Source organism: Taudactylus pleione, unplaced genomic scaffold (assembly GCF_031769625.1).
Source record: "Taudactylus pleione unplaced genomic scaffold, aTauple2 ptg000005l, whole genome shotgun sequence".
Classification (NCBI taxonomy): domain Eukaryota; kingdom Metazoa; phylum Chordata; class Amphibia; order Anura; family Myobatrachidae; genus Taudactylus; species Taudactylus pleione.
Genome location: NW_028284408.1, coordinates 2388893 through 2403040, shown reverse-complemented (window position 1 = coordinate 2403040; position 14148 = coordinate 2388893). Strand labels below are relative to the sequence as shown.

Below are 14148 nucleotides of genomic sequence, written 5' to 3'. Positions count from 1 at the left end.
GACACGTCATCCAGCATCACATGCTGTGATCCAGCATCCCAGTCTTCTAGCAACAGAAGTAGTCATCCCAGTACAGCATGTATGTTGCACATGAGCAGAAGTCTGAGTGTGTGGCTGGCGACCCGGAGGAGGAGAGACAATAGAAGCACGGATATGTAACAAGGTAACAGGTGACTTGTGACAAATATACGCATCACAGAATCAGCCCAGTGCCCCAAACAGTGTACTAAAGATGCTAGGCTATGACTTTAACCTCACATGAAATGTTTTACACACATGCAAAGTTGCACATTAAGTACACTGGAACTTGATATGGAAAACGCTGCAGTTTTTTTAATTAGAATCCTTTTTACACAGATTCAAATTAAGTTACACTCATATGTACAAATGTTCCAAATCACAGTGGTCTGGAACACAGTTTTTATAAATTATTTTCTTCTTTTGGTAGTGCATTATCAACATCCTTGCTATATATCAAACTTACTTAAATCATTTTGTACTATCCAGAAAATAAATAACTGGCATAGAAATATGCAGCAAACAGTCAGTAAAATAGTTTTCTTTCAGAGTACTGTATAAATATTTTTCAAGAATACAAATCATTGCAGTCAGCTAAATAAATTTGATTTCAAGCTATACATATAATTGTCTACTACAGATTTACATAATTAGCACATTAGGGTGTTTCTTGCATAGCTGTTTCAAATGACTAAAGGACTGTAATCAGAAGAATATATTATTATTATTATTATTATTATTATTATTATTATTATTATTATTATTATTATTATACATGGTGCCACAAAATTCTATAGCACGGTGAAGAAGTTAAACATTGATCATAAAATGTTCCAACAAGCAAAAGCAAAATGCAGAACATACAAGAAGCATAAATTCAAGAAATGAATTTTAAAAAGTAATAGACAAGGAACAAATCAGATGTAATTCATAGTGCATAACATGCAAGAAACAATGATGTACAGGTGAACAAAGTAGGCGCAGACCACAAAACATTAGCAGAGTGAAAGGGCCTCTAGTCAGTGCAACGCAATATGTTGCAAAGCCAAACACCTTTGGTGAGAAGTTGATATTGAAGGCATGTAGTCTTTAAAGTAATGTGGAGTCAAATTCCTAGACCCAAAAAGATGCTGCTATTACTTTTCTCTCATTTGCATTTAAGTACCAATATGTAGCCGTAAGGTCGATATAGACCTTGTCAACAATCATAATATTGACACCACTATGTCTACAGTAATGATGCTGACCTAATGTTGTCATATTCACAATGTCAACATTTGAAATGTTGAAATGTGAAATGCTGACATTCTCAGAATGTTGATATTAGGGATTTGCTTCGGGACAGGAGAGTTAGGCACTAGGGGAAGGGTTATGCTATGGGGGTAAGGGTTAGGCACTAGGGGGCGAGTTAGGGATTAGGGTTAGGAGGACTGTACTTACCAGAACGGTGGTCCATCAGATGATCCACTGCTCCACTGAACTGCTCCACCTGTGACTGCCGGGAACCCGGAAGCCAGGGCTGAAAATGCTGCTGCCATCCGGACCAGGTAAGACACTGCTAGACCACCAGGAACAGTTTGTTGACATTCTGTCATGTTGATATTTCAGCTGTGTTGGCATGTTATGCATGTAAACATTTCAACCATATTGACATTCTCATATTGACATTATAAATGTTGACGTGATGAATTTGAACCTGCTATACTACCCCCAAAGTACCACTATCCTACAATGGTATTGATATGGAAATGTAATTATAACTGAAAATCATTGCTACTTTCTGGGAGTGTACAGATTTCTATAGGCCACCCACCACATAATGATCAGTAATTAGAGCCCAATGGCCAGATTATAGATGACCCCCTATCAGAGCCATAACTAGACTTTTTGGTGCCCTGTGCCAGAGAGAGCATTGGCGTCCCCCCATTTTTTAAATAGGGACATAAGATAGTACACCTGAAAAAGGGCCATGTCTTCATGGGGAAGGGCCAGGGAAGAGATAGGGGAGTCCAGGAGATGTTGGGGATAAAAGAAGAGGAAGCTACAAGTGAGAATGATAATAAACAGGAAATTGACAGGCACAAGCAGCGCCCCCTGCCATGTGGTGCCCTGTGCCATGGCACTGGTTGCACTACTCTAGTTTTGGCCCTGCTCCCTATCTCGCCATGGCAGACATAATGAATCCTGCCAGCATGTTTTAGGCTAATTTTCGGCCACTTAATCTACTAAAAGGAGTCAACAGGATTTCTGTGTACAAATTTTAATCTCAATAGATAGGATATTTTAAATGATATAGTACCTGCAATTCTGCCCCACTATTATATCAGGACCAGAGTTTGTACAGCATTTCCCTTTATTTTTTATCCTTCCCTCTTTCACTATCACATATCCTCTGTATTGTGTAGAAATGTAACTCATTAAGTATTAAACACACTCTACAATTCAAGCCATAACATTTATTCAGTTCACTATCAGTCATTAACCAACTGTCTCTCCCATTATGGTGTAAGATGATACATTTGATTATTACAAACAAACACACAGCTTAATATTTTCCACGGAAATAAAGATAAGTAGTCAAATATAAAGTTTCTTAGAGAGTGGCACACCCATATTTGCTAATACAGTAGTAACCATGTTTAAATCATTACTTAAATTACAGTATTAAATAAAGTCAAATACCAAGATAATCTCCAACAGAGATATCAGGTTCAATGCTTTAAAGAAATAATTATTTTAATACCATCATTAAAAAAATTATGAAAGAAGGCTTAAATATTGTAATCACTTATACTACATTCTCATAATTAAGGTCTCTATAGATTTATCATAGATAAAATATGCTGCTATCAAGAAATGTGTATACTATTAAAGCCACAATCCAACATATAGTTTAAATGTCTCTTTTAAGCATGCATGTGCAGAGTAATTTTTCTTATGTTCCTTCTACAAATCATAGGGCCTGATTCAGACCCACTCGTGAGTGGCTGTCCGCTCGCAAGTGGGTCGATGTTATGGACTGAGCATGCGCACGACGGAGGGAGCTCCGTCGTGCGCATGCGCCAGACGCGACGAGCGAAGGAAAGTCCTTCGCTCGTTGTGTCCGATCAAAGGGGGCATGCTGTCAATGTTGATTGACAGCACGCCCCCTTTGGTGGGCGTGCCGGGGGCGTGCCTCCCTGGCGGGGGCGTTCCCACGGGAACGCCTCCCATCAGAAGCCGGCCCACTGACTAGTGATGTCAGTGGGAGTGATTTTGGCTCTGATAGAGCCAAAATCACTCCGGAGCTTGCGGTTGAAAACCTCAAACGCAGGCTCCGGCTCGCAATTTCGATGGTCGCGATGGTCTCGACCATCGCGGCCATCACAATGCACGCTCGTATAGCCTGTGGGTGGTGACCCACAGCTATACGAGCGTCCAGGAGGACGCTCCATGAAAATGGAGCCCGGCCCTCATTCAGAGCGTGTGCTCTGCTCAGAGCATACGGCTCTGAATGAGGGCCATAATCTCCAATTCAATATCTCTATGGAGAGAAAACAAGTATGACTGCCAAACATAGTCAGTCTGCTTCTCAGACACAGTTTCTCAGACTCTCACCATGCAAAGTGAGAGCAGGAAGGGGTTGTGATGATGCCAAAATGAAGGGGGTTCCTTTGCTGACAAAACAATGGGATTTATTTACTAAGCAGCAGTTTGCAAAAGCCACCACTTCTCAGCATGTTTAAGCCCAATATGTAAAAAAGTCTGTAATAGCAAAACACTTTTACCTTTTTAAATTTTGTGCTTAAACATACCAGCATGTGGTGGATTTTACAAAGTGCCACTTAGTAAACAAACCTCCATGTGACTATGGTTTACCTAGTAATTATATAATTAGAAAAGTTTGGTCTCCTAGTCCTCCTCAGTATAGAGGTGTTCATGTCTAGGCTCCAAATACAGTAAATAAATATGAGTTAATGTATATGTGACATATAAGCATAGTTACCTACTTGTGCAGGGGCAAGTCATCACGTCACAACCCTCCACTGAAAGATTCTACACTTCATGGCATCATGCAATGGGTAAGGGGGGTTATAATGACATAATTCCTCTGGAGTCATGTTTTCAAACTCTTCCAGTATTAGAAGTGTCCTTGAAGTCAAGCAGAACTAGTCTAGATTGAAAATTAATGAAATCCACCTTCAAAAGGTTTTATTTAAAGGTAGCTTTGTTTAGATTTTTGTCTGACCAGTAGTATTCAATGCTTTTGCAGGACTGGAAACTATTACTTAAATGTATCTATTATTAAGGGTTGACAGTACAACTGCAATCAGTTCAAAAATTTTCATGGCACCTGGAAACTCTCTAAAAAATCCTGCTATAATCCATGAAATGTTAACTGTAAATGTAAAAATAAATATACATACATTTATGTAACACAACTGTTACAAATGAGTGTAGCAGTCACCCAATGTCCATTCCAACTAGGTATAGTTTTTATTAAGGCATATACCAAGTTGATATACAGTGAGGTACTGAAAATCTGTTTCACTGAATACACTTTGAAGTGAGTGTCGGTCCTTCATTTATCTCCATGTGGAAGGGTGGGTGATACGTATCTTATTTTTATGGACTAGTCCAGTGGTTCTCAAACAGGTGGAGCTAATTATTTCACTTGCAATTCTGTGAGGAGACTTGGAAACATGCACTGTTTGGGGTCCTGAGGACTGAATTTGAGAACCTGAGGACTAGTGCATGACAACTGCATTGATACTGCATCTGGATTGAGTGCTGCTTGCTTTATTTTATGACTACACACTGTAAATATTTATATACTGTAAAACCAACAAATACTAGGTGAACCAGCACATCCTTAAATGCACTGAAAAATTGTCTTTAAGAAATAGAAAAAAGTAGCATGTGTAAACCATCATCAGTCACAAAAACCTGCATACAAAAGCTTGATACTCATTTAACATTAAGACATAGATAAGGAGGCATTAGTTTATGCTAACGTCAATATGCAGCAGGCAGCCCGAGGGTCGTTTCAGTGCTCACAAGCAAGTTTGTCATGGCATTTAATGGGTGCTGGCTCATCTGGTATACAGATTACTACTTAATACTTATATCTGAGCACCCATAACTTTACATTTTAAATGGTCAGATTGTGCATTACTGTACTTGCCTACATCGATCGCTTCTTAAGGGAGGCAATCGGGAAGCCGACTACCTAAATACCGGCAGCCGGCTTCCCGACTGCCATTTCCCGGCAAGGGTGAAATGCCAGGCGTCTAGATGAAGACGCCCGCAATTCCCCGACGCCGGGAGACCGGCGCCCGGCATCCCGATCGTAGGGATGCCGGGCGCCGCGAGCGGACAGCGGCGGGGGGGGAGGGTTAGGTTTAGAGCTCCCGGGGGGGACTTAGGGTTAGGCACCCCCCGGGAGGGTTAGGTTTAGGCTAGGGGAAGGGAGGGTTAGGGTTAGGCACCCCCGGGGGGGACTTAGGGTTAGGCACCCCCCCGGGGGACTTAGGTTTAGGCAGCGGGGAAGGGGGTGGTTAGGGTTAGGCACTTAGAGGGGGGATTAGGGTTAGGCACTTGGGGGGAAGTTAGGGTTAGGCACCCCTAAGGAGGGTTAGGGTTAGGTTAGTAAATACTTACCTATCCACGATCGGGAATTCCAGCGCTGTCGGGCATCCGCTGCGTCGCACTCTGCTCCTGTCGGGCATGCCGCTGATGGGAATCGAACCGCCGGCCATGCGGCCGGCGGTATTTCATACCAATTCCCTCCTTAATGCTTCCTTCTTGACCGATAGTTGACAGTATAATGACCAGAATATTTTTTTGGATTTTGTGCAATAAATACACTGTCCTCATGAACCTTTACACAATTAATACAGCTCCAGAAAATATAGCTGTTTAGTACTTTCTAATGGGACTTGAGCATATACATATACAGTGTATTTAGAAAGTTTGAGGAAGTTATAAGGCTAAGAAAAGGGTCAAACTAAGTGTACCCAGTGACGCCACTAAGGGGGCATGGGTTGTGCGGACCACACTGCGTGTCACCCTCTGAGAGGGTAATGCCAAAATGCTGACTCCTCCATAGCGAACCAGGAGCTGGCACTGCACTGTGATGGTATTGTTCAGCTCCCCTATCCTGGAAGAGCCTGCAGTGATAGGAGACTCTGGGGGCAGGCCAGATCTTCGTGAGTGCTGGGCATGCCCCCAGATTGATGTAACCAGGAGTGTGCCGCGAGGCCACACCCTATTGCCATGAGGCTAAGCCCCCTTTTTTGGCGTGCATGCCGAAGGGGATCTATTTGGTGCACTAGATGTCACCAACCCCACTGACACCACTGAGTGTACCTGCCTAAGTGTACCTAGATGCCCCACCTCCTCAGTCTCCTCACATCTACGCTATACACTACTGGGTTTATTTACTAAAGTGCAGGTTTATATAAGTGGATTTGTTGCCCATAGCAACTAGAGTCTAGCTATAATCTTCTTTAAGGTGCTAGATAAATGATAAGTAGAATCTGATTGGTTGCTTGGTGCAACAACTCCACTTCTGAAAACACGCACTTTAGTAAATATACCTTTACCATCTATCATTGACACTGAGGAGCAACACCACTACAGATAAGAATTTACATTTTTAAACATACTTCAGCACTGAGGAAATGGGCTGTGTTATAGGGTGGTAGGTGCTTAGTATGAGAGTACTTTTAAAAGTGTGTGGTACAGAATATCAGCATTGACAATGTTGACACCAGAATGTTGACCTGGTCTGAATGATGACATTCAGAATGTTGACTTGGATATAATGTCGATGTTACTAGAATTTTTACATTGTGAATGTCAACAGTCAGAATGTTGACATAGCATTTCTAGCATAGTTGAGCCTAACCCTAGCAGCAGCCTAAAGCTGGGTACACACTAAACGATGTGTGTACCCAGCGATCCGATGGGTGAACCCCCTGCTGATGGGCCGACATATTGGGTGGCTGGTGCACATTAGATGATCCAGTGCCTGACCACTCGATATGTCATCCCCTCCCGCATCTCATTGCATGGGGTCATCAGCCGCATTGTCAGATTCATCTGCATGTAGGCTGACCTTACGATGTGGCTTACAACCCCACGAGAGCACGCAATTCCCAACATAGTGGGTACACACTGCACAATTTGAACGATTTGTCGTTGCGATCTGTTGGACATCATCAAATCATCCAAAATATTGTTTGGTGTGTCCCCAGCTTAACCCTAACCCTAACAAAAACATGGACTGTCAACATTGTTCCCTGTAGACATTCACATTGCCGACAAATTGTCCATGTCAACATTCTGAATGTCAACGTAATGAATACAGAAGACTAAATGAGTGATAAGAAGTCACACATTTGTGTTTCAGACTGCAACATTATGCTGACATTCAATGTGGCTGAGTAATGTTACAGTACCTAGTGGTTGTGCTGGCATTAGACATGAGTAATGGTATCTTCTAATGTTGCATGTAACCCACAGATGTGTCCTCATACATCTAGCACAGTACGACATGAAGCACGACTTGCATGACGTGATTGAGCCGCCAGGTCCTGTGCTATTTTGCTAGTGTCGGGCGTCTTTTTTGCTGAAAATGCACCTAAGTCGCAATGCGATGTGACTAGAATGCACCAGCACACTGCTGATTAATTTTACATGTGACACTTGTATATCTGTGAGCAACTGAGCCTGTATATGAAGCACAATGGAACTTGGAATGAAAAAAGCTGTTGCTGCGTTGTAGCAGTTTGTATACAGATTCAGAGATTCAGTCTCACACAGATAAACAAGTTTTGCATATCAAATTAATCGGCACAGTCTGCTGGTGCGTCCAAGTCAAATTGCGACTTAGATGCATTTTCGGCAAAAAAGACGCCTTGCGCTAGCAGTTTCTCATAGGATCTTGCGTGCCGAGAGGGGCTTTTTGGCAAGACTGTAGCAAAGATGTGTAAGGCACTTCTGTAATAACTAACCTAGCACCTAGCCCTTGTTATCTTTCCTACACAGTTTATGGTGTGATAATAATGTATTTTGTATTTATGCTATGCACGCAGTAATAATTACCTTCAAAAGCAGTAGCTTCTCTGATTGTTATTTACAATGAAACATCACATGGACAATCAGTGCTTATCTTTAATGTCTGGGTAAAAAGACTGAGGCCAGTTATGGGTAATGGTATCACGCTCAATCGTAACCATAATTGTAATTGATTATATAGTACATAATATAGTATGGGGATTCTAACTTAGATTGTAAGCTCGCATGACCAGGGCTCACTTCCCTCATGCCCTTCCTTCCCTCACTTATACCATAATCTTCTCCATATAGACAATAGCAGTACCAAACCTTTAAGTTTAGTCAGCTTTGTTTTTGTGGGTATTAGGACTTCATACAGCAATGTTTATATAGCTCATATTCCAAGGTCTGCAATGTTTTGTGCTGTAAGTATTTTGCAATTTTTTCTTGCTATGTTTGTATTTTTGTTGTTGTACTTTATAAGGCACTGCGAATCCTTTGTACTGTCATATATATATATATATATATATATATATATAATAATAAGTTTACTGTACCTGTACATCACTGCGTACACTGTTGTGAGTTATAAATAAATGTTAATAATAATAGTCTAACCACTGATGGCTTAATACATAACTAGATATTACTAAAGGAGATAAGAGGTTAATGCTTCCATTTCACATTGTTACATCGAACATGCTCCCGACTCTTAAGAATAAGGAATGAGGTTAATTAGGGAGGGGATTGCAAGCAAATGTTTTTTACTGTAAACATTTTGTTTTCACATAGATCATCTCACCAGCAACCAAGAGAGTTGGCAGGCAGCCCTATCAAAAGTCTTAGGAGGCTTGATGTCGTGCAGCTATACGACAGTGCATATTAATGCAGAACATGCCTGCCACATAGGTACTGCAGGCAAACACAGAGATAATAAACAGAAAAAGAAAAACAAATTTTATGAAAATATATAGCTTTAATTTAAAGACATATAAACACTTTTGGTACATAACAGAAATGATGCTAAAACTCAGAGACTCTATTTTTTAATATAAAACAGTAGCTTTTCTGATTTCTATTTACAATGAAACATGACGTAGAGAATCAGTGCTTATAGTAAATGTCTGGGTAAACAGACTGAGGCCCGATAAGTGTTAATGTACCAAGCTCAATAGTAATCCTAATTTAAATTGAGTAGACTTACCAATGTATGGGGATCCAAACTGTGAACAATGCTTAGTAATTAAATACGATCTCTCACCATAAAAGGTATTGCCAAAGCTACTGTCTTACAATGGAATAAACTGTGTGTAAAATCCATCCCTGCTTAAAAGAAATGTCTGAATTCCATTCATGCAGAGCCAAAAAACAAACACATTTTAGCTAAACAAAGAATAAATAAGGAATATATCATTGTGCTACAGTACTGTATAGCTCTGCCCTAAAAAGTATATTAGGGATTGGTGTAAATTAAAATGTGAAATACATAACTGGCTCCTTTAGACATTTAAAAATAACAAACATGAAATAATGCTTTGTTATAAAAAAAACCCTTTAAATATACAGAGACAAGCATTGTGTAATGATTGTCAAATAAGTGCATACAACAGCTTTTATATCTAAATACTGTAGGTGAAATCACTTATCCACTAAAATACAGTGGATAAAAATAAACCTTTCACAAACACTATCAACAAAGTCAGTTACATAATACTTTGCATCATGTGTATTGTGTCTGAAAATAAATTGCACTTCTTGAAAATGCCTTTTTTTTTTAACTTACGCATTTTAAATTGAGGTACAATAATATACATTCAGTGTAACAAGGTGTCTCTTTAGCGCTTTCTATAAATATAGAAGGGTTACATTTATTTTTATGCAAATGGTACATGATGTTAAAACATTAGAAAATATATACCTTTTATTTCTCAATAGTTCTGGGCCACCTGCTGGCTATTAGCTGAACACACAGTTGACCAACAGCTCACAAATTCCGAACCTTGACCTATTCTGTGATCACAGATCTATGACAAACATTATATCGGTTTACAAAACTGCTGATGACTTCTGAGCTTTACATATGTATAAAAATCTTTACAAGTTTTGTAAGAATTGGAGCTTTAATTAAAAAAGCTGTAAAGAACTATGTACATATATATTACTATATGGTATAAATTATGGTCCTTCATTGTAACCATTATCAACACATTGTGTTATTTTTAGTTTTCATCCTCCAAAATTTGTCAGATTGTTTGTCAGTTATTTTTTTGTTAAATATTCGATATCTCAAAAGGCTTTTTATCAAGTAAATGGAAGTCTAGTTTGCCATTGAGTGGTATTTGCACTTCCAGATTTTCATTTTTCCTGTGATCTTTTTTCCCTTTTCTCAAGCAGATATACATTGCCATTAGAGTGACTAAAATGACAGCCCCTAAGCAGAATATTGACAATGTAACCAGTGTAGGGACACAAGAATCAGCCTCCATCTTTTTGTGGGTTGGCTCAATTGCTATTTGGGGCTCCCTTTCTTTTATATTAATATCGGGATCCTTTCTTAGCAAACTTTCTATATAGCTTTCATTACTTACAGTGTCATTTACAAACAGATTTACCATAACTGTGGAGAAAAGTGGCTCTGGATAACCATGGTCAGTTACTTTCACTAATAACCTATATAAGCCATAGGCATTTGTCACAAGTGCCTCTTCTAAAGTTATGTTTCCTGTTTTAGCATCTATCCTAAATGATTCTGGTCTGGGCCCTCGTCTTCCTATAATACTGTATGCAATAACAGCATTCATTCCTGTGTCCTTATCAACAGCATACACTTCAGTGACAGGAGAACCAGGCAGAGTAGAAGGAAGGACAAGAAGATATGACATATTTGACTGGGGGAATAAAACCAATGGGGGGTTGTCATTTACATCCAGAAGCAAAATGGTTATTTTAGCTGTAGATGACAAGGTAGGGTCACCACCATCAGTAGCTTCAACCCAAAGAGTATAAGAACTCTGTTGTTCTCTATCCAATGATACCTTTGCCCTCAGGAGTCCTTTACCAGTGTCAATGACAAAAATGTCACTACCATTCACTATAGAAAGGGCGACCCAGCCATTCTGTCCAGAGTCAGCATCTGTGACGCTAATTACTCCAATTTCACCAAAGCCAGGAAAATTCTCAGGAACAAAAAAACTAAAATCTTTGCTGATGAAACGAGGGCTGTTGTCGTTTTTGTCCAGAACTGTAATATGAACAGTGGCTACTGATTCTTTTGGAGGCTGGCCAGAATCTCTTGCTTTAACAGTAAACCTGTACTTTTCTTTTTCCTCTCTGTCTAGTACCGTAGAAACTGTAAGGATTCCTGTTAGTTTGTCTAGAGAAAAATAAGAAGGTGCATCAGCTCCCAAAATGTATGAAATCTGATCTTTGTCTCCGCTGTCAGCATCAGTAGCATGAAATTTGGCCAGAAAAGCATTGACTGGATTATTTTCTTCAATTGTCACTTCCACTGTGGATTGTGTGAAAACTGGAGAATTATCATTCTCATCCAAAATTTGCACTTGTATCGACTTCTTAGTTTGACTCCCATCCAAACTAAGTGCAACAACTGCTAAATGATATACTTGTTTCACTTCATAATCTAGAGTATGTGTAGTTTCAAGCAAATATTCATTTGTATAAGGCTTGTATGCTGTCAATCGAAATGGTCCTTCTCCCTCTAAGTAACAATTTACTTTGTATTTGCCATCTGGGTCTTTAATAGTGAAAAATGCAATGGGAGAATTGATGGGCTCTAACTCTTTCAAATACACAATACCATTTTCTTCATTTGCAATATAACGAGGTACAACTTCGGGTGGCCGCAATGTGACTTTTACAATGGAAATAATAACGGTAATCAGAGCTGGGATGCATCCTGGACCATTGGCAAGAATAGTTAATTTATGTTGTTGAAGGATAGTGCCATCTATCTTTTTGGAAAGTTTTATTATTCCTGTTGTTTTGTCCAGATCAAAAAGTTCCTTTGATGACAGTGGTACACGTTCACTAAAGGCATATGTAATCAGGGCATTATTCCCTAAATCAATGTCCACAGCTTGAACTGTAGTGACCTTCATCCCAATGCTTGAATTCCCAGGAAGAGTCACATTAATCAGAGATTCAGTGAATTGAGGACAGTTATCATTGACATCACTAATGAGAATAGAAAGTGTGGCAGATCCTACAAGTGGTGGATTGTCCCCATCTTCAGCAATAATAATTGTTTTATACTCAGCTTTCACCTCTCTATCCAAGGGCCCCATGATAATAAGGTAAGGTGTCCTTTCCCCACTCTCATTCTCTTCTACATCTAAAGTAAAAACACTATAATAGTCAACTAACCTGTAGGTCTGGACCCCATTCAGTCCTCCATCAGGGTCATAAGCAGGATGTTCTATAACCAGCCTGGTGTTAACAGGGGCATTCTCCGGGACAGTAACATAAATCTCTGACACAGGGAAAACTGGAGCATTATCATTCACATCAATGATATCAATCTTTACTTTGATAAGCCTGAAATACTCCTGTGGCAAAATTATAATATCAAGAAGAAGGACACATTCCTGAACACCAGGATTCTGTGAGCAAAGGGCTTCTCTATCCAACTCCTCTGCTGATGTGTACAACTCCCCCGTGCTGTTATCGAGTGTCACATACTTCTCACTGAGCCCTTTAGATGCCAGGCTGAATGAAAGAGGGGGGTCAGCAAAGAAACCCAGCTGCAGATCATGCACAATGTTTCCAATGAGAAACCCCTTGGGTAATCCTTCGTGCAGCCTGTATAGCAATTCCGAAGCTGTGCTGTAACTTGCTGAGCTGACAGTGTGTCCAGTGAAGGGGACAGTTAGGCACAGGAACAAGATGTGCTGTTTAAATCAAATACAAATGTGCAATGAAATACAGGTAAAAGATAAATAATAAAAATCTGCACATTTATTTCCTAAAAGTTTGTAACCTGAATATATGTCATATTTTTTCTACATTGTCAAAAAAAATAGAATATATATATATATATATATATATATATTATAACAACTACAGTATTAACATTTTTAATTGTACTCTTTAAATACTTAAGCTGTTCAAAATGACATGCATTTAAAACTGCCACTGCAGGCAATTCATTCATTTTACCACTTGAGAGGGCTTTTTTTTCTCTTTGCCTCGTTATGCCTCATTTTTCACAAATGTCATATTTTTGTTACAGTGTCTTGTCACACAATACCATACAAACTTCACATCTTCACATGACTGCACAAGATCAGGCGTAATAAATTCATAGTTACTAAATCTACAAGTTGCATCAGTGTCTATGTTGTTTGACTCTCATATCACCTACCTGTACATGGCTTAGACTGGTCCTGGTTGGACTGGCTTGTTGCCCCATATCCAGGTTGAAAGGCTTTAGTAGCCAGCTCTATGCTCCCGTGTGCAGTGTGATCCTTTCATTCCCTTGGTAGTTTAATCCCAATGAAACTGCAGTCATTTAGTTTCTGGTGTTAAAGATACAGACACTCCCTCCCTGCTCATGCAAATCTCTGGGCAGCCTCAGCCAATAGCCACAGATGCATCCATTAAAAAAGCTTTCAAAAGGAATGGATTACTCCTATTCAAAGCAAGTGAAGCAATATTTTGCTTTAAGAAGACAGTGTTCATAGACCAACTCTGCAACTTTAACTACTGTACATTAAATTATTTCTATTGATATTTACAAATTAACAGTGCTAAATGTTCTATGTTATTAACATGCCAATATTTATTTTGTGAAGTTGATATGTGTTTGTTCTTTGGAATATATAATAAAGGCATATGTCTCACCTGCTGAATTCACTCTGTGTATCAGAAACTGAACACCATGCAGAACACATACTGTACCTCCCTCCCACTCTGTTTGCTGTCTTGTGTGGTAATTCCATGTTTTAATTCCTTCCATTGCTCTGCAATTGCTTTGCCTTTGAAGAAAGGATTGCCGTCCCCCAGATGCTCTTAGTTGAAATGTTCAGTTCAGACTTGAGACCAGATTTATCACATTTTCTGCTATGTGTGCTG

General features: G+C 39.6%; 1 protein-coding gene across 1 annotated transcript; it reads right to left on the bottom strand.

Moving 5' to 3' along the window:
- Positions 1-9071: 9071 nt before the first annotated feature.
- Positions 9072-13546, bottom strand: PCDH20 (protocadherin 20). Its single transcript, XM_088475877.1, has 2 exons — positions 13439-13546; positions 9072-12965 (listed from the first exon to the last, which is right to left on the bottom strand). Exons 1-2 carry the CDS (start codon positions 13484-13486, stop codon positions 10329-10331), a joined length of 2685 nt encoding a protein of 894 aa, XP_088332003.1. The 5' UTR covers positions 13487-13546; the 3' UTR covers positions 9072-10328.
- Positions 13547-14148: the final 602 nt, after the last annotated feature.

Bases quoted from the DNA above. Each gene is read 5' to 3' on its own strand.
- PCDH20 (XM_088475877.1), bottom strand. From the start codon at position 13,486: ATGGGGCAACAAGCCAGTCCAACCAGGACCAGTCTAAGCCATGTACAG. The intron at 12,966-13,438 runs GTAGGTGATATG...TGATTTAAACAG, and splicing joins CCAGTCTAAGCCATGTACAG to CACATCTTGTTCCTGTGCCT.